Source organism: Amphibalanus amphitrite, unplaced genomic scaffold (assembly GCF_019059575.1).
Source record: "Amphibalanus amphitrite isolate SeventyFive unplaced genomic scaffold, NRLGWU_Aamphi_draft 000837F_arrow, whole genome shotgun sequence".
In the NCBI taxonomy this organism is placed as follows: domain Eukaryota; kingdom Metazoa; phylum Arthropoda; class Thecostraca; order Balanomorpha; family Balanidae; genus Amphibalanus; species Amphibalanus amphitrite.
This window is the reverse complement of record NW_024882331.1, coordinates 23,277-44,278: the sequence shown is the minus strand read 5'-3', so window position 1 is coordinate 44,278 and position 21,002 is coordinate 23,277. Positions and strand designations below refer to the sequence as shown.

The window sequence follows — 21,002 nt, the reverse complement described above, 5'->3', positions numbered from 1 at the left end:
GACGCTGCCCCCCACCAGGCAGCCACCAAAGGTCCGCGAACAGCCAGACGTTTCACCGTGCGGGGTCATCACAGCTTACACAGCTCGTACTCGCGCCTGATATCGCAGAGATTCTATAGATCGCCTGTGCGTCCTGGCGTCCTGCATCTGAAAACTGCCGCTACGGTATGGCAACTCAAGTTATAGATATCTCCACATATAAGCAGGGGATCCCTTTATATCCTTATTTTGCCAGCGAAAAAAAAATGTTCTGAGACGGTCCCTAAGTGATCCACATTAATCGTGGACAATGTCGTTCGTGTCACCACTTTGGGTATGGGTAATACTGACGTGTCTTATAGGCTAAAACAAACTAACCCGCGCCCTGGTGTGGGTCTGAGCCACCTTCGCCCTGGTGGGGGGGGGGCCAAAATGACCCCCCCCGTCTAACTCGAAAACGAAGAGGGCTAGGAAGACGCGGAAAAAAGCAAACGAAAGCCCATAACAAGTACGTTCGAAAGTATTTCGGTCATTTTTTCGCTAAGGTCAATATTGAGGTCGCTAGAGGTCATCATAGGTCAAATTTCAGTGTTTTCGGTGTTGCCGGACATATTCCGCTGTAGCTCGGAAACTAGAAGAGCTAGAGAGCCGCGGAAAAAAGCAATCGATAGCTCTTTTCAAGCTCTTTCGCCAAGGTTCGTAAGATTTGACCTCAGCTCAACGGTTTGGCCTACAGAGGTCATGCAAGGTCAACTTGGCAAATTTCGTTGAAAATGTTTTTAACTATAGCATGCATTCACGAGAAAATAGAGAAACGATTCATGCACCATCGTGCTTGGCTCGTCGAGACGCGTCGAATGATATATAGTTTGACCTCGAAAGGTCATTTTGAAAATTTGACCTCAGGTCAAGGTCATGACCTTACCGAAATAGGTCATGCTGCATATCATTCGATCCGCATTGACGAGACAAACACGATAAACGTCGAACGGAGTCTCTATCTCTATTCAATAACAAGTAAGTGCAGAAAAACCGCTGGTGACCTCTGGTGACCAGGGAGATGACCTAGCGTGACCTCAGCGAGGTCACAAGCAAATGGTTTCACATGGGCTGTGATTTGCTGACCCAAGACACTTCAATAACGAAATATAGGAACAATCACGCCCGATTTAGCTGAAAAACAACTACTTTTCGATTCTCCCATTGACTTATAATGGGGAGCAGCGATGACCTGACCTGACCTTAGGTCACATTTATAAAAAATCCGAGATAGCCATTTTGTAGAGCTGAGTGACATCTTCAAGTACTGTAAATTTTACATCGATCGGATAAAAGCTGTGCCTTTGAGAGAGCTTTGAACTTTTTTAGAGGTGGTGTCAGTTTTGGTGACCTTGTGACCTGACCTGACCTGACCCGAACCCTCCAAAAAAGGACATGATGTAAAAATGTTGAATAAACAGCTATACAAAGTTTCAGGGCGCTAACTCAAGTGGTTTCTGAGTTATCGCTGAAAAACCACAGGGGGGGGGCCAAAATGGCCCCCCCCCCACCAGGGCGAAGGCTAAAAGTAAGCGGATATGATGTATATGGAGAAGCGCTAACAGAGCACAAGGGCAGCCTCCGAAGATCGATGACACGCAAAGGACGCCTCTACACAGACCTCATGCTTCACACTGCATTCTGTTGAGCTGGATCGCGCTGCATCTCATGTGCCTTCTCTGACTCGCTGTCACTCTCGTCCTGGGCTCCTTCAAAATACCTGGACGCAAAAGACACACAAAATGAGCCCTCGAATTCACAAGAAAATATATTGGCAATGAGCCCGTTATTTACTTACAAGAGATGACAAAATTCAAACAGAGTGAGACGTTATCTAGATCTGCTCTAGCGTGAGTCCCCAGGTCTAAGAGAGAAGTTATCAGGTTTATGTGCTCTCAACATGTTCTCGGGTGAGTCCCCAGTTCTCAGAGCTGGTGATCTATTGGAGTTTTACCTGCCCAGTTTAGTATTGGGGTTTTACCTGCTCTGGATCTGTTCCAAGGTGAGTCCCCGGTTCTAAGAGCTGGTGATCTATTGGCAGTTTTACCTATCCAGGTTTAGTATTGGGGTTTTACCTGCTCTGGATCTGTTCCAGGGTGAGTCCCAGGTGTCAGTGCTGGTGATCTATTGGCAATTTTACCTGTCCAGGTTTAGAATTGGGGTTTTACCTGCTCTGGATCTGTTCCAGGGTGAGTCCACGAGTCTCGGGCAGCCAGATCTGAGCGAACACGATCTGAACGACGCTCAGCACTGACAGCGCCCAGAACACGCCGTGTATTCCCAGCACGGACTCTAGCCAGACGTACGAGTGCACGAAACTGGGGAAAAGGACGCAGAACGTCAGAGAAATAGACAGCGACGACTTCGACGACTTCTTCAGATAGTCGACGTACGTATGTATAGTCGACTACAGAATGATGTTCCACTCCTCAGAAGCTATCAGTTGACCGGAGCGCTAAGTTGTGTCATTTATCACGCAATTAAGCGAGTCGATTGTGAGCATTGGGACGAAGCTATAATTTGTGAACTCAGCCCGTGTGATGCGGCGCAGCCTACCACTCCAGGCAAATAATTGCCTGTGAAAAGTGGAACATCATTCTGTACCTAAGTAGTCGACTACACATACACTGGCATTGTAGGCGTTAATTTTACTTAACCCGCGCCCCGTAGGGGGGGGGGGGCCGAAACGGCCCCCCCCTGTCCGTTTCGGTCGATATCTCCTAAACGGCTGGAGATATCGCCACCAAACTTTCAGGACCCCTCCGGGCATCAATTTTACACATTGTGACAAAAAAATTTTTCCAGAGGCTGTGATAGGTTGGCCACAAATGACGTCAGAGTGACGTCAGGTTCTGTCATTTTCGACCGAAAAAAGACCTTCGCGAGAAGACCTGTCAGGCCTACAGCTTTGAAGATACAGAAAAATGATCAAGACATAAAAGGTGTAGAATTGACAGGGCTACAAAACTGCTATCTCGGATTTTTGAAATTTTTGAGTTTTGATCCCCAAAAATCAAAAAAGCATTTTTTTGGATATATTAGCCAAAAAATCCAAAAAGTTTTTTGAGTTTCGAAAAAACCGGAATATATGTGATAGTACCTACCGTCTTCTATCTACATACCAAATTTCAGATCGATACCTCGTTTTTTGGCCAAGTTATAGCGAAAAAACTGTTCAAAAATGATGACGTCAAATTTTCAAACTCAATTTTTGGCAATTCTAGAACTCGTAGAGCAAAACAAAGGCCACCATTAGACTCCCCGTGACAAGCTGCATCGAATGAATACCCATTTTATGCAAAAATATCAACTTTGAAATTTGACCTAATTTGACCTGACCTTGACCTGACCTTCACCAAAACGTGACCTAGGCTGGCCCCAAAGGCTGCCTAACCCACATAATCGCATTTGTCATGTAAAATGGACCATAAAACATGTATCACACGACACATTCATATTGTGACCCCCGGTGACCTGACCTCGCTGTGACCTGACCTGGTATCAGTGACCTCAGATAGCAAAGTATGTGTTTGACGAACAATATACCATCGATGGTTTTCAATAAATTACCAATTTACTCGATTTCACAGCACATTTCTTGAATTGCCTGTGAACGGTGAAAATCTGACCTTTGACCTGACCTGTGACGTCATCGGTTTGACCTAGGTCAATGAAATTTGGTCACAAGGTAGTTCCCGGGTAGGGCTATCAAACGCCGTTTGAATTTTGAAAATCGGCCGGTAACTTTCCGAGATCTTAGGGGGGGGCCGAAACGGCCCCCCCCCCCCTACGGGTGGTAGGGTCCGCCGGTAGCCCTACGGGGCGCGGGCTAAAGGTCTGGAAACGTCGGATGGTGGCATATTGTAATTTAATAAAAATGCAATTGACAATAATAAAAAGAAACGAATTATAAATGCTGTAAATCCACCTAAAATAATGGTAAGGTATTTGGCCGACAAACATTCATGCTTTTTAGTTTCGCCAGGGAAGTTACAAAGCAATTTCCAATGCCAAAACATTTGCAATGCTATTGAAAAGGTCAATGGGTACATCAAGCTGACGTGAAACAGTTGGCAGATCTGTGTTACGTCTGGGTATACTGGTCATGTTCATATGATGATCTGACTTGCGTTTTGCCGGTGACCTGTCTGTGGTGGTACAAGCAGCAGTCATTTGGTGCACTGATGACAGTGTTTACAGTGGGTTGTGTACGAGTAAGTCATTGGACTCATTGTGAATATCATCAGTGGGAGCATGAGGTGGTCACGTGCAGCTAAACTGCTGAAGTAAGGAGCCGTGTGGAATAGCATGCGATTGCTACTTTTTTTTAGATTATATACAAGATGTTATTTCGAGTATAAGATTAACTCATTTTTTTTCCAAATAACTAGTAATCAAAAAACAGCTTTCATCAGCGAAAGGTTTTTTATCAATAGTCTATCCAGGCGTACACAAGAGACAGAAGGGGTAAAAGAGACAGGGACGGACCCGTTTAATTAAATTGCACCATCAAAGACACAGCCAATCTGCGGCGGTGGGACACTGCGCTGACCTGAACATCATCAGTCCGAAGCAGACGAGCAGGATGTTGAGGCTGACTGAGCGGACCGCGCTGGCGGTCAGCTCCGAGAAGTACACCCACGTCACCGGCGCTATGCCCACGCCGTAGGTGAAGAAGATGATGAGCGCGCCGACCAGCACCAGCCAGCCGTGCGCCGCCAGCGAGGGGCGGTAGTAGAAGAAGAAACCCACCAGCACGCTGCCCAACAGCTGACCAACGAGGGGAGGATAGATAATGACGTAGACTAACAACCGTGTGCTCACTATCTTCAAAAGTCTGGACTTCGCCTTAAATTAGACTAAAATGGATACATTAGAGGAATATTTAGTCTAAGACACCTGCAATTTGAATTGCATTGGTAGACTGGGAATGAATCCGTCTGATGAAGCTAGAAAATGAAGGTCCTAATGATATATTGAACTAGAGCGGCGCTTCGATTAATAATAGCGCTTATGTCATATCTCAACTGCCTAAAAGTCAACTGATCAAACCATTTCTCCTCTCCTTTCTTCACTAATCAAAGTTCCATCCCTTCACCTCGCTGACACACCCAGTCTCTGCCCGCACCCCCCCCCCCTCTCTGACGCTGATACTAACCTGCATCCCGGCCGACCCCTGCAGCAGGAGCACCCAGTCCCCACCTGCACCCCCTTCTGAAACACCCAGTCCTCACCAGCAGCCCTCTGATGCGCCCAGCCCTCACCTGTACCCCTCCCCCTGGAACATCCAGTCCTCACCAGCACCCCCTCTGAAACACCCAGTCCTCACCTGCACCCCCGCTGACGCCTGCAGAAGGCGCACCCTGCCGATCCGCTCGATCAGCCAGGCGGAGAGAAAGAAGCCCAGCAGGCGGGCCAGCACCACCCAGATGGTACTGTAGTACGGGTTACTGTCGCTGGTGGCCGCCGCGAAAATCACCTGCAAAATGGGCCGTACGAGTCACAACATCACGGCGTATAGGCATTTGCGGCACAACTCTTCAGCTAATCTTGGTGCGCCGCCGTTTTAGACGATAATAAATTTAAATAAACCAGCCACCTAATTCTATGGAGACGAAATTGTTCAGCAAGAACAAAACATTTCATTGCATCGGCTACATACATTTCACACTGACACAAGCTAGTTTTTAATTAACCCGCGCCCTGCTGGGGGGGGGGGGTGTTTGAACACCCCCCTTGTGGTTTTTCGCGAATATCTCAAAAACGGCGGCGCGGAGCGCCGCCGTTTTTTGTACATCTTATCATATATCAATTCTACACATGTTGTGAAAATTTCAGACCAAGGTCATTCAAGGTCAGGTCACCAGGTCACTTGAAGTGACCTCACCTCATAAAAAGTTTCAATGTCTGTCATAGCTACACCGAGTGACCGATCGCTTTGAAACTTTCAGCGATGGCTAAGAGCAATAGCATGTACAAAATGTATATCTCAAAATTTTGATATCGATGACCTAAGGTCAGGTCAATTTTGCGACCTCCCCATTATAAGTCAATGGGAGAAAATTGAAATGCGCCTCCTTTGGACGAAAGACATTATAAACACTCCCAAACACTGAATTACAAGTGGTTTAGACACACTGAACATGAAAATGGTGTCCGTGACCCCTGTTTATGCCCTGAGGTCATCTTAGGTCACGAATGGTATTTAACAGTTTTTCGCAAATAACTTTTATTAGAGCCGGCATGCTAGAGCGATGCAAACGCCTTAGATGTGTTCAGCTCGACGATACGGATCGACTGATATGCAACATGACCCTTTCCGGTCAGGTCATGACCTTGACCTGAGGTCAAATTTTCATGTTGACCTTTCAAGGTCAAGTTATAGTTCATTCGATGCGTCTTGACGAGAGGAACACGATGCCGGTAAAAGTAAGCTCGTACAACGCTTTGGTCAAAAGGTATTGCAGAAAAACTGTTTCCGAAAAAAAATCGGCTATTTTTGCAGTTTTTGCCCCCTGCAGGCAAAACCGTTGACGTTAGGTCAAATCTGAGAGAATTATTCAGAAAGGGCGTTAATAGGGCTATCGAATGCGCTTTTCCGCGGCGCTGTAGCTCTATTGGTTCCCGAGTTATGCGTTGGCTTCTTGGAAATTGTTGACATTCGACCTGGAAATCGGCGAAATTTTGCCTTCAATGACCTCTGGTGACCTGACCTTTGACCTGACCAAAAAATTGACCGAAGTGATTTTGTCATTATTTTTGACGCTCTTTCGAACGCCGCCTTCCGCGTATCGCTACGTGGCCCAGGAGCCGAGTTAGAAGGGGGGGGGGGTGTTCAAACACCCCCCCCCCAGCAGGGCGTGGAAATCCAGGACCCCCAGCCGGGCGCGGGTTAAGATATGATATCAGAGATATATACAACTTGACGGTGTCGCAGAAGAGCATTTACATATAGGCAACTCAAGATGAATCAGAATGCATGCATACCGTATAAGTAATGTAATATATTTCGTAAGTAAATTGCTAAAAAGTCGTGCAAGCAGAACAACACAGCGATTCCCACATGCTCACCGTTGTGAAGTTGGCGATAGCCTCTCCCGAGTTGAACACAAACAGAAACAGCTGAACGAGCAGCAGCAGGAATGGCCGCCGGTGACGACTCTGAGTCAGCACAGCGCGCATGCGCACTAGCACCGGGCTGCGCGAGCTGACGTCGCCCTTCAGCGAGGAGAGGATGGCCTTGACCTCGAGGTCAGCCGTCTCGGGATGGCCGCTGCAAACAGTTGGTCTGTTACTGACGGCAGGCCGCTAAATGACGCTCAGGGTCGAGCGTTTGATGATAAATAGCAGGAAATATGCAGATTGGTTTTGACATTCCTTATAGTTTTTATTTTTAACAAGAAATAAAATCAGTCGATAAACGTTGGATATTGTTGCAATCATATAAGGCTTCTTGACATTACACTATGAAACGAAAATTCTCTAAAAGCTCTAAAGATCGAAGTTTGAATACAAAGAACTTCATATTGGCAAACAGTATGGACACATACCGAAAGAAGAGTATAGATTTTCTGGCGTCTTCTGCCGGGTAGCCGTGAGCCAGCAGCCATTTGGCAGCATCTGGCAGCACTAGTGTGGCTAAAAACTGCGGCACTGACGGCGCGATACCGCAGAACAGAACTGCGTTACGCCAAGAGGTCTGTAATAAGGCACCGGTCAATGTAAGGGGCTGACGCACTGCCTTGCAGTAGGATAGCGGGCATCAAACTTGTGTCCATTTTTCTACAGGAAACGCAGTATGGACTGGATGATAGGCTCCACCAATATTTAATTATCCATGCTCCAAAATTTAACTTCAACGTTTTTGTGTTAACCCGCGCACCGACGGGGGGGGGGGGCGCGGATATCCGCCCCCCCCCTGAGGTTTTTCGCAAATAGCGGGAAAACCGCGGCGCGAAGCGCCGCGAAATTTGGTACGACTATTCTCTCATTAATTTTACACATGGTGTGCAAGGTTGAACCTCCTAACTTTTAAGGTCAGGTCACCAGGTCACTTTGAATGACCCAACCTCAAGTCACTTTTTTGCAACATTGTCACCGTGCCAGAGCTACAGTAGATGTCGGAGGCCTTTGAAAGTCGCAGGACGTTATTAGGTCATTAGTAGCTACAATTTGTATATCTCGGAATTTTGATGTCGGTGACCTAAGGTCAGGTCAATTTCGCGCCCTCCCCATTATAAGTCAATGGGGGAAAAATCAACTCCCTGTTTTTACCACTAAAACGGGTCGGAATGGCCCCATATACCATACATGACTTCATATACGATCAACCTTCACTACCTTGAGGTCTGTTTTGCTGTTGGGCAGCTGTAAGGTCATGTGACGTCATCAAAGGTCACCAAAGGTTTTTTGCCAATAACTCCGTACAGGAACAAGATACAGCCGCGCGGATGGTCTCATTGTGTTCAGCTCGTCAAGACGCATCGAATGATATACATGATGACCTCGAGGTCACGTGACCTGAGGTCAACCTTTGATCTTGACCTTTCGAGGTCAACATATATATCATTCGATGCGGAATGACGAGAGGATCACGATGATGCCCTTAGTTTGTTCCTATCTTGACTAATTAGAAAGTTATTCGAGAAAAACTCTCTCCGTATCTAGCGCCGCCATTTTGACTTTTTCGAACCCTGTGACGTCATATTTGACCTGACCTGAAAATGACCTAAGTAAAAATTGTAGACCTTGTCCGTGCGTATCCGATGCCGTTTACCGCTTGTCGCTATCTTGCTTCGTTCTCGAGATCTCAGGGGGGGGGGGCGGTCATCCGCCCCCCCCCCCCGTCGGTGCGAAGTTGGCGCAGACCCCCGTCGGTGGGCGGGTTAAATGTTAACCCGCGCCCGGCTGGGGGTCCTGGATTTCCACGCCCTGCTGGGGGGGGGTGTTTGAACACCCCCCCCTTCTAACTCGGCTCCTGGGCCACGTAGCGATACGCGGAAGGCGGCGTTCGAAAAAAAAACGCCAAAAATAATGACGAAATCACTTCGGTGACTTTTTTGGTCAGGTCAAAGGTCAGGTCACCAGAGGTCATTGAAGGCAAAATTTCGCCGATTTTCAGGTCGAATGTCGACAATTTCCAAGAAGCCAACGCATAACTCGGGAACCAATAGAGCTACAGCACCGCAGAAAAGCGCATTCGATAGCCCTATTAACGCCCTTTCTAAGTAATCCTCTCAGATTTGACCTATCGTCAACGGTTTTGCCTGCAGGGGGCAAAAACTGCCAAAATAGCCGATTTTTTTCGAAAACAGTTTTTCTGCAATAACTTTTGACCCAAGCCTTGCACGAGCCTACTTTTACCTGCATCGTGTTCCTCTCCGCAAGACGCATCGAATGAACTGTAACTTGACCTTGAAAGGTCAACTTGAAAATTTGACCTCAGGTCAAGGTCATGACCTGACCGGAAAGGGTCATGTTGCATATCAGTCGATCCGTATCGTCGAGCTGAACACATCCAAGGCGTTTTCATCGCTCTAGCATGCCTCTATCAAAAGTTATTTGCGAAAAAACTGTTAGATACCATCCGTGACCTGAGATGACCTCAGGGGCATAAACAGGGGTCACATATACCATTTCATGTTCAGTGTGTCTTAGTTACTTGTTATTCAGTGTTTAGGAGTGTTTATAATGGCTTTCATCCAAAAAAGCGCCTTTCAATTTTCTCCTATTGACTTATAATGGGGAGGTCGCAAAATTGACCTGACCTTAGGTCATCGATATCAAAATTCTGAGATATACATTTTGTACATGCTATTGCTCTTAGCAATCACTGAAAGTTTCAAAGCGATCGGTCACTCGGTGTAGCTATGGCAGACATTGAAACTTTTTATGAGGTGAGGTCAGTTCAAGTGACCTGGTGACCTGACCTTGAATGACCTTGGTCTGAAATTTTCAGACTATGTGTGGAATTGATGTGTGATAAGGTGTACCAAAAACGGCGGCGCTCCGCGCCGCCGTTTTTGAGATATCCGCGAAAAACCACAGGGGGGGGGGTGTTCAAACACCCCCCCCCCCAGCAGGGCGCGGGTTAAAACAGAACTATGACAATCTGATTGACCATTTTTCAACTCTCCTCTTGCATAATCATCTCCATTTCCTACATCCCATACTCTCACACAGTTCCCACCGCCCTCCCGTCCCTTCTGTCTCCTCTCCCCCGGATCAGGCTGATCCTGCCCCCCTTGTCCCAGGCTGACCTGGGAGCTGACGCCGTAGACCACCAGCATGTTGATGGTGATGCAGATGTGGGGCAGCATGCCCAGCGGGCCCCGGAGGCGCTCGGACGTCACCTCACTGATGTAGGCCCTCACCGGGCCGTCAGTGACGCCGAGCGCCACGCCGAGAACCACCTGCACACGGGTCACACGGGGCACACGGGTCACACGGGGCACAGCGGGCCGTCAGTGACGCCGAGCGCCACGCCGAGAACCACCTGAACACGGGTCACACGGAGCACACACGTCACACGGTTCGTCAGAAAGTTATTTCATCCACAAAAGAAACGAAATATACCATTCGAAAGCTGACGGTGAGCTGATTCCAAAAATGTGTTTTTTTTTTACCGATATCGTTCGATGGCCTTTTTTCAGAAATTGCGTTTTTGTAAAAGCGTGATAATTTTTTATTCACCGAGCTGTCCAGGACATTCTTGAAATCATAGGCATGTTTTTTCGTTTTCCAGTGAAAGCTGAATGCCGAAAGAACAATATGTAGCGAAAAAATATTCTCAAATATTAATATGTGTCTCTCACAGCCGGCAACAAGGCGCAATCACACAACTCAGTGTCATGATGGATCAAAGTAAGTCACACAAAAGCGTGAAATGACCCTTATCGACTCGCAGACCCAGCGCTAGGCCCGTCTGACCGGCCACGGAAGAGACGTTCGGCTGTCGCCTTGCGAAACGGACGCCATATTTGTTAGTTTAACGATTCAAATCGGTACTTCAGTTGTTCAGGATACCTGAGAGCAAGATTCATTGCTCTGTCATTTTCACATCATGTATGAATTTGCATTTGTTTATGTCTACTTTGCTCAACTCAGCTAGGCATCAGGAAAGCTGACCGCGCTGAGCTGTCAGAGGTTGCACCGGCCTCAGCTGGCCTGGAGTGGGGGTAGCGCCCGGCGGGGCGGGGCAAGCTTTTGACCGGTCGCAGGGCCGAACAGCTGTCACTAGTACGGCCTCTGACAGTGAAACCCCGCTAACTTTCCCTGCGCAGGCATTGAGCGCAGCGGGACGGAGCAAAACCTGTATAAGAAAATGTAAATTAAAGCATGTTGTAAATCTAGCAGAACATTGAACTGTCTTCACAGATATCCTGAATAACTTTGATAGCGATATGGATCGTTAAACAAACAAATATAACACTTGTTTAGCAGGACGAGACTCGGACGTTTCTTCCTTGGCCGGTCAGACGGGCCTAGCGCCAGGTCTACGAGTCGATAAGGGTCATTTCACGCTTCTGTGTGGCTGAGCTTGATCCATCGTGACGCTCAGTTGTGTGATTACGCCTTGTTGCCAGCTGTGAGAGGCGCATATTAATATTTGAGAATATTTTATTGGTGCATATTGTTCCTTTGGTATTCAGCTTTCACTGGAAAACGAAAAAACATGCCTATGATTTCAAGACTGTCCTGGACAGCTCGTTGAATAAAAATTATTACGTTTTTAGAAAAACGCAATTTTTGAAAAAGGCCATCGAACGATTTCGATAAAAAATACATTTTTGGAATCAGCTCACCGTCAGCTTTCAAATGGTATATTTCGTTTCTTTTGTGGATGAGATGAGTTTCCGACGAACCGTGGTCACAGGGTCACCTGGTCACACGGAGTCACACTGGTCACAGGGTCACACGAGTCCCACGGGGTCACAGCAAGTCACACGGGTTACAGGAGGGTCAGAGAAATTCACACGGGAACAGATAAGTGACGATCTGGGGAGAAATTAGGTACTTGAGCAAAGCTAATGACCAACCCCGTTCTCTAATGGTTACTGACCGCTTCATTTCAACTCACTGAAATCTCAAGGTCAATGATCCCCAGCTCACTGATCCTTTCAGGTCACTGACACCTCAAAGTCACTGACTCCAGGTCTCTGACCCCAAGGCCACGCCACGCGGTCCCCAGGTCACTGACTCCCAGCTAATTTCGCCCAGGTCATTGTAGGTACCCTAACAGGGTGTCCCAAATTGATGGCGGTCTAAATCATCGCCCCTGTGGCAAAAACCAGTCGGCATGGTGGCACGGTTTATTTACCAATGTATCCGCCCCTCTCCTTCACACACGCCTACATGCGCTCAGGCATGCCACTGATCAGGTGTTCCAGCGTCTCGCGCGGGATCTTCCTCCAGGCGAGCTTGAGGCTGTCTACCAGGCCGTCCCTGGAGGTCGCAGCTGGTATCTCGTCCATCTTGTTCTGGACGATGGCCCAGAGGTTTCGATAGGAGACAGGTCCGGGCTGTTGGGTGGCCACACTTCCTTCCGCCAGAAGTCCGGGAGGTGCTCCTCGCATCACTTCTGGCTCGTGCCGGCGGTGTGAGCCGGGGCGCCGTCTTGCTGGAAGATGACCTTGGACATGTCAGGGTGGAGTTTGACCTTTGTCGGAGGGCCGTTCTCACGGGTTCTGCTCAGCGCCGACTTCAGAGCCGTCTCAAGGATGTTGTCCTGGTAGTAGCTGGCGGTGACAGTCTGGTCGCGGGGGACCACGTGCAGATCAGACAGCCCCCGGAAGCTCATCGCGCCCCCACACCATGACCTTGGTCGGATGCCTGACAGTTTCCGTTGGGATGACGTCAAAAGAGCCATGGGCCCAAACTCGGTCGTTTTGGCGGTTGGGTGGGTGGTGTAGCTGGTAGGGCGACTCGTCGCTGAAAATGACCCGTCTCCAGTCGTCAATGGTCCAGCTGGAGTGCTGTTTGGCGAACTCCAGACGTCGGGGCCTCTGTTCCGGGGACAGCTTAGGCTGCAGCTGCGGCTTGAGACCAAGACAGGTCCTCAAATAACGGTGTACAGAGGACTTTGATACCGGATGACCTCGCTGTGAAAGCTTGTTGGACAGTTTTCTGGTTGAGTGCCCCCGCTTGAAGGCGGACTTTGCGATGACGATTTTGGCGATGCGTGTGATGGTGGACTTGCGACCACGTCCTTCCTGGTTCTCAAGCCTTTTGCCAGCACGGCGAAGGGCAAGCCAACGTTCCAGCGACCGCTTTGGAATCTCCAGGTCTTGAGCGACTTGCCCTGGCTTCATGCCGCCGATAACCATGCCGACGGCCCGGGAGCGCACTGCCAAAGAGTGCTCCCGGCGCATGCTGGACACCTCTTCAGGGCTTTGCGACATTGATTTTTAGAAATGCTTAATAGAGACATTTCGACGAGTTTTTATATGCTAGAAAGTAGGTCAGCACGTGCAACAATAAGCACGCATGCCACTGCACATTATTTTTTGAAAAATACATCACTGCAAAATATTCAAACTTCAGGTCAACGAACTTTTCGAAGACCGCCATCAATTCTGGGACACCCTGATGTGTGCACCCCAAGTCTCTGTCCCTAGGTCACTGACCTGACCTCACCAGGTCACTGACCCCATGCCACTGACCCTGGAGACAAGAAGCAGCGGGAACTCGAAGCTGAGCGCCAGCGTCAGCCAGCTGCAGATGCTGACGGGCGCGGCCAGTTGAACCAGGCGCCGGTAGCCCAGTATAGGTGTCAGCACCGTCGACAGCAGGTTTCCGACCACCAGACCAATCGGCAGGCCCGACACCACCCACGTGACCTCGCCTGTTGCGCGGGGCATAATGGAGGCCAGGTGGTAAACGGAAATACCTCGTCGCAGGGGCGGATCCAGAAAAACTCCAAGGGGGGGGGTCATGAATCGAAGTGGGGCCCCCTACCTATACCCAAAATTAAAAACTCAACGGATTTCGGCAACTTAATTTTGGTGGGGCCCTATTTTTAGTTTTTTTTTTCCTGTTTTTTTTATGTTTTTTATTTTTCCCCTGCCCCCCTGGGCCTTGACAGAACTGTGGTCCCCCTGACAAGCCTGAAGTGTCCCTGACAGGCAAGTGGTGCCCCTGACAGGCCCACGGTGCCCCTGCGAGGCCGGTGGTGCCCCTGGCTGGCCTGTGGTCCCCCTCCTAGACCTCTGGTGCCCCTGACAGGCCTGTGGTGCCCCTGAAAGGACTGTGGTGCCCCTGGGCCCTGACAAGCCTGAGGTGCCCCTGACAGGCACGTGGTGCCCCTGACAGGCCCGCGGTGCCCTTGCTAGGCCTGTGGTGCCCCTAGCGGGCCTGTGGTGCCCCTGCTAGGCCGCTGGTGCCCCCCGGCCCTGGCAGGACTGTGGTGCCCTTGACAAACCTGAAGTGCCCCTGATAAGCCCAAGGTGCCCCTGGGCCCTGCGAAGTCGGTGGTGCCCCTGCGAGGCCGGTGGTGCCCCTGTGAGGCCGGGGGTGTCCCTGGCCCCTGCGAGGCCGGAGGTGCCTCTGGCGGGCCTGTGGTGCCCCTGTCAGGCCTGTGGTGCCCCTGGGAATTGATAGGCCGGTGGTGGCCCTGGCAGGCCTGTGGTGCCCCCGTGGGGCACCACAAGGGCCCCAAGGGGGGCCATGACCCATATGACCCCCCCCTTGGATCCGCCACTACCTCATAGATAAATGGGATACGTTTTACCTTTTACATAAACGCATTTATATGAGCCGTTTTCACAACGGCTATCTAGTACACATTAGATTCATATTTGGTGCAGATTTGATGCAGATTTGAGGCAGGTTTGGTCAAATTAGGTTCATTGTTTTTCTTAGTAGTTAGCAGCTTGGGTTGCACAGCTGTTTAATGCTTATGTCCCCGATATGTCAAATTATCAGTCATTATGTTCGATAAAAATAATAAAATAAATTCATGACATCAAGACATTGACAAGACAACAATTCATGACATTGTTGTAATTTGGTGCAAATTTGGTCAAGTTTGGTGCATTTGCCAGATAACCCGTCATGAAAACCGCTATTGTTAAAAATGTAAAATAAAAAGTAAAGGAAGGAAGTAAAGAAGGGAAAAAAGTAAAGGAATGTATTGTAACCAATATATAAAAATACAATTTATAAAAAAATATTGTAACCAATACATAAAAATATATTTATTTATAGGAAATATTTGAACTATTGAGTTATATCGACCAAGTTGTATTTTTCTTACGTATTATGAATCAGCATGAAAAATCACATTAGATCGACACTGAGGTAAAACGTGTACGCAAACACACGCGATGCTTTACGGAGGCCCATGAGACCCATGAAACACTTCCGCAAGGATTGGAGTTCGTTGCCCGTAAGATTTTGTCAGTCAAAGTGAACAGTTCCGTCATTGTCTAAAATTAGGTTAACTTGCTGTTGAAACTATCAGTAGCTAAATATTGAATATCAGTACCTAAATATTGAAAAGGTACTACAGATGTAGGTACAGATTGTATACACGAGACATACTTAGGCACGGAAAACATGATTTATGCACGAAAACCATGCAAGTTTGCATAAGAGTTGCAGTATCCTTAACCCGCGCCCCGTAGGGCTACCGGCGGACCCTACCACCCGTAGGGGGGGGGGGCCGTTTCGGCCCCCCCCTAAGATCTCGGAAATTTACCGGCCGATTTTCAAAATTCAAACGGCGTTCGATAGCCCCTCCGGGGAACTACCTTGTGACCAAATTGCATTGACCTAGGTCAAACCGATGACGTCACAGGTCAGGTCAAAGGTCGGATTTTTACCGTTCACAGGCATTTCAAGAAATGTGTTGTGAAATCGAGTAAATTGGTAAGTTATTGTAAACCATCGATGGTACATTGTTCGTCAAACACATACTTCGCTATCTGAGGTCACTGATACCAGGTCAGGTCACAGAGGTCAGGTCACTGGGGGTCACAATATGAAAGTGTCGTGTGATGCATGTTTTATGGTCCGTTTTACATGACAAATGCGATTATGTGGGTCAGGCAGCCTCTGGGGCCAGCTTAGGTCACGTTTTGGTGAAGGTCAGGTCAAGGTCAGGTCAAATTAGGTCAAATTTCAAAGTTGATATTTTTGCATAAAATGGGTATCGATTTGATGCAGCTCGTCACGGGGAGTCCAATGGTGGTCTTTGTTGTACCCTACGTGGTCTAGAATTGCCAAAAATTGAGTTTGAAAATTTGACGTCATCATTTTTGAACAGTTCTTTCGCTATAACTTGGCAAAAAAACGAGATATCGATCTGAAATTTGGTATGTGGATAGAAGACGGTAGGTACTACTACATATATTCCGGGTTTTTCGAAACTCAAAAAACTTTTTGGATTTTTTGGCTAATATGTCCAAAAAATTGCATTTTTGATTTTTGGGGGTCAAAACTCAAAAACTTCTAAAATCCGAGATAGCAGTTTTGTAGCCCTGTCAATTCTACACCTTTTATGTCTTGATCATTTTTCTGTATCTTCAAAGCTGTAAGCCTGACAGCTCTTCTCGCGAAGGTCTTTTTTCGGTCGAAAATGGCAGAACATGACGTCATTCTGACGTCATTTGTGGCCAACCTATCATAGCCTCTGGAAAATTTTTTGGTCACAATGTGTAAAAGTGATGCCCGGAGGGGTCCTGAAATTTGGTGGCGGTATCTCCAGCCGTTTAGGAGATATCGACGGAAAAGGACAGGGGGGGGGGGCCGTTTCGGCCCCCCCCCTACGGGGCGCAGGTTAACGCAGCCTTGTGTCAATCAGATGTGCGTGGCTTTGCGAAGCAGTGAAAGCCAGAGAAGTAAAGACCACGCATTTGCTTCTGTGGCAGTCTGCAGCTCTTCGCTAGTCATCTGTGGCGGCGGCGTGGTTGGGACAAGAAAACAGACCCAGAGTGTCAGCACGGGGTCTCCCGTCTCTGCCAGGGCAACGGCGAAAGGAATGTGGTGACTCGAAATAGCTGTCTTCTCAGCTGCACATTGAACATTGAACAGAGAACAGCGTAAGCGTTCTGTACTTTGCGGGCGGAGGAGGGGAGCGGAAGCGTCATTTATACATGCGTGCCCGTTATAGGAGCCAAGGCCTCTCATATAAAGCTCCCTGAGTTATGGACTACTGCTTCTAAATATAGACTGACTGCCAGGCGCTTCTCCACTGCTCCCTGGACTCAGTTTCCCTCCCGAGATAAAAACATGCCAAATTCGGCGCCTCCGGGGCGCACAGGACGTGCTCTCGCCGATCTCCGACGGAAATGTCCGATACCGATAAACAGTCGGAGCCGGGAGCTGCGCCGCGCCGTGTCAGTCGCCAGTTCCGCAGCCATAGCGCAGTTGGCACTCGGAGCCCCCCTGACCTCGGCAGGGCCACGGACGGCTGCCGATGCCAGAACGAGCCACCTGCAGACGGCGTACCCCAGGGTCCAGCGCTGGGCGTCATCCTTTTGGCTTCCAGTTAGCGAAGGGTTCTAGCACGAGATACAGTTCGGTGACTGCGCGGAGAAGTGAGAATCGTGAGTGTGTGTGTGCTGATCTGACAGTGAAGTCTGAGAGTCGCTAAGTTTAGTGACGTGTTGTGTGTCCGGTGTCACCTAGCTTTGATTTTGATCGTGCCACACCATTGTCACTGTTCCCCATCACCGAGAAGACGACCGTGTTCCCTGAAGTTCACGACTCATAACTCTCGGAAGTGGTGTAATCGTTATCGCTACCGGCAGGTGACAGGTGCGTTCAGTCGGCACTCAGAACCGCAGCGTGAAAACAGCGTGAAGGTTGCGAGCAGACTGCAGAACAGTAACCGACCTGCACGACACCTGATCGGCCACTGACTTCAGAGGTTCAGAGGGGCGCCCCAGTGACGCCATACACGGTGTCGATAGCAGTGCTCCAGTGACGTAGCAGACAGTGCTGACAGTAGCGCTGCGTTGACGTCATATTCAGTGCTGGCAACTGCGCTCCAGTGACGTTACAGACAGTGCTGGCAGTAGCCAGTGACTTCTAACGAAATCGATCCAGTGACGTGTTAAACAATACTGAGCCGAGGTCGGGAAGACATTGGAGGCTGACCGGCTCCAGTGTCTGTCTGTGCTGACAGCGGTGTCACCTGGGAGTGGCCTGACATCTGACGTTGCCGAGCGAGTGCACGAAGCAGCCCCCTACCCCCCCCCCAGCACCCCTCCCTGAGTGGCAGTATATCCGCCTCTACAACAGCAGGGACAGCCACTACCGTAGCGGATAGCAGGTCGACAGTTTACTGCTGCCGCGTCTCGCCAGCAGCGAAAGACAGCATCTGAAGAGAGCTGACCCGAGCTCATTCGTCACTTCATTCAGCGACCTCTCCCGCACCGGCTTCAGCATGGGCGTGCGCCATGTCTGCTTCATGTGCGTCATCCTGTGGACCGTCTTCAGTCAGGTCTACTCGGCTCCAGTGAAGCCAGTGAACTCTGCTAATGTCACAAGACCAATAAGGAGCATCCTCCCATCCAGGCAAAACAACGCCATCCTGTTTCCCACCGAGGAGGCACCACCACCCATGACGGCGGACCCGCTGGGACATCGGACCATCTTCCAGCATCGCTGCGCCAGCGGGTTCGCGTCGCTCGGAGGGCTGGGGTGCCGCAAGGTCGCTGATTTCTCCGAGAGGTCGCGACCCGCCTTCGATCCGATATTCCTCGGCTTCTGAGGAGGCGGGTGCTTTCAGTGCCGATATTACTAGTCCGTTGTTTGGACGTGCTGTTCAGGCGATGCCGAGGTATATGTTGTAATCGTACATGTGATACGTGTCGGAAAAAGTCTATGCGCTGGCTTCAAGTGAAATAAAATGCATTGCAAAGATAAAATACTTTCGAAACGGTGTGAACTCATCATAGGACTAACCTAACAACGAAGCTAGCCGTGCAAAAAAAAAAAAACGACATCAGAGTGTTTTAATGTTCCGCGTGCATTTTGAGCAATAAATAATTGTGTCTATGAATGCCTACGTTGTAGACAAAAGTTGCCATCAGGAGCGTAATAGGAAGTTTTGACTGCATCACAATTTTTGCCAGTATGATGGCTAACCAGTTAGGCTATTCGTTGTATTATGATATTGTTTTCTTCTTTTTTTTTACAACACACAAACGGAAAGAAATCAGGCAAATCAGGCATTTATTTTATCTAGTGCGCATTTTGTTAACTGTCTTTTTATGCTTAATTTGGATTGCTTCAGGTGTGCACGAGTCCAGGTTCAGCTTACCGACTGACAGGTGACTGTTCTCTGTTTGCGATTCTTGGATGATGAACACACTGATGAATGCGATGGCCGCTCCAATCACCGAGTGCGTCTGCGAGAAGGCCAGCGCTGCTGCCACCTGCCGGAAATTAGCGGAAACACGTCACTGCAGTGGGCTATACACAATATCACAACCGTCACAGTTATGTTCCTTCACGAAATATATAGTCTACGACTATAGTCTACGAATATATGTCGTAGACTATATATTCCGTGGTTCCTTTCTTTCCCATACGCCGAGATATCCCTTTAGCATTATCCTAGCCGTGCGGGAAACATTTGCACGTGATCTTTCCTGCACTGTTTTCCGGCACGGGTTGATGACCTACAGTTCTGGTGATTTTTTGATAAAAATCTTAAAAAAGTTGATTTCAATAATTAAATTGTGAGTTTCTGAATAGATATTAAACGACGTATGGCAAATATCTTACTGAACTTGCTCTGGGAAGAAAAATGGAAACCTCGGTCATGGATGATATAACACTGGATTGGTGTCTCGTGGAAATTAACATTGGGATCCGCGACATTGGGATCAGGCCTGCCATCTAGCGAGAGAATTATCGTAAGTTAGGAGCAAGCCGAGTGAACGCCATCTCTCAGCATTATGACACACGTGGGTGTGGTGTGTTAGTTGGCTTGAAGTGCATATTCCCACGAGTTGGAGGTATTCTTACTGGACCTGAGACGACAAAGAATGTCTTAAATGCTTTGAAGCCAAAAACATCAAGCAGCCTTTAGGTAATAACGAAAATAAAATGGGTAAGACGGTGTGTATTGAAACGCCCAGTCCCATCGGCTTATACGACCTTTTATATGGTCATTTACTCACAATGGTACACAAGTTTGACAGTATGTCATACATATTTGGTAGGCTTATTCCTTCTTCTCCGAATTTCGCCCGATTTTCTTCATCTTAGTTAATGTTACCGCACGTGCCACGTGCCAACTTAGGGGTGTCGAAATTTTTCCACATAAAGTAACTCCGCAATGGCTGGGCCCATTACAGTAAAAATTCGTCAATAGTTTGCCCTCAGTGGCCAATGCATTTCCATGTGTCACCATGGGGGTGCTACTGCACGTGCGCACGTGCGGGGTGCCGCATATCTCAAGAACGGCTGGGCGGATAACACCCAAACTTGGCACACAAATGTCACATCGATGCTCGCACTGAATTGATCAGTGCTTACATTGGTGCAGAGTCGTTAGGAAAACGATGAAATGAGATGCGTGGTGTTTATGCCTTTCTGTTCCAGCAGCTGATTGATCCGCAACAGGAGATCCTTCTTTGTGAAATCTTCGTCTCCCTTTTTCACTCCTTGTTTAAAATAACATTAGCAATGTACGAAGAAGATCACACATCAAAGTTGTTTTAGGCCGCTATCTTGGGCCAGGGCTGCGGAGTTGTAGTCAGAGCCAGCGGTTCTGTTCCGACTCGAGGGTCGCTTGATTTTTTAAAGCTGTAGTCGGAGTGTGAGTCGAACGTCACCGAAAAGTCATCGACTCCACAGACTTACCAGGGCTGCAGAGTTGGAGTCAGAGTCGGAGTCTGTGAATCGACAGTTCTGCCCGGAGGAGTCGGAGTCGATATTTGGATACCGGAATTGGAGTTGGAGCCAAAGTCACTGAAATTTCATCGACTACGCAGCACTGGTTGGGTCCTTTTCATAGAGCGTCTTGAATG

The 21,002-nt window shown here is 48.7% G+C and overlaps 1 protein-coding gene across 1 annotated transcript; it reads right to left on the bottom strand.

Moving 5' to 3' along the window:
- Positions 1 to 1,546: 1,546 nt before the first annotated feature.
- On the bottom strand, positions 1,547 to 19,420 carry LOC122366894 (facilitated trehalose transporter Tret1-2 homolog). The gene is made up of 7 exons (XM_043339548.1): positions 19,286 to 19,420; positions 13,680 to 13,861; positions 10,278 to 10,430; positions 5,348 to 5,497; positions 4,571 to 4,788; positions 2,187 to 2,336; positions 1,547 to 1,738 (listed from the first exon to the last, which is right to left on the bottom strand). Exons 3-7 carry the CDS (start codon positions 10,335 to 10,337, stop codon positions 1,648 to 1,650), a joined length of 669 nt encoding a protein of 222 aa, XP_043195483.1. The 5' UTR covers positions 10,338 to 10,430; positions 13,680 to 13,861; positions 19,286 to 19,420; the 3' UTR covers positions 1,547 to 1,647.
- Positions 19,421 to 21,002: the final 1,582 nt, after the last annotated feature.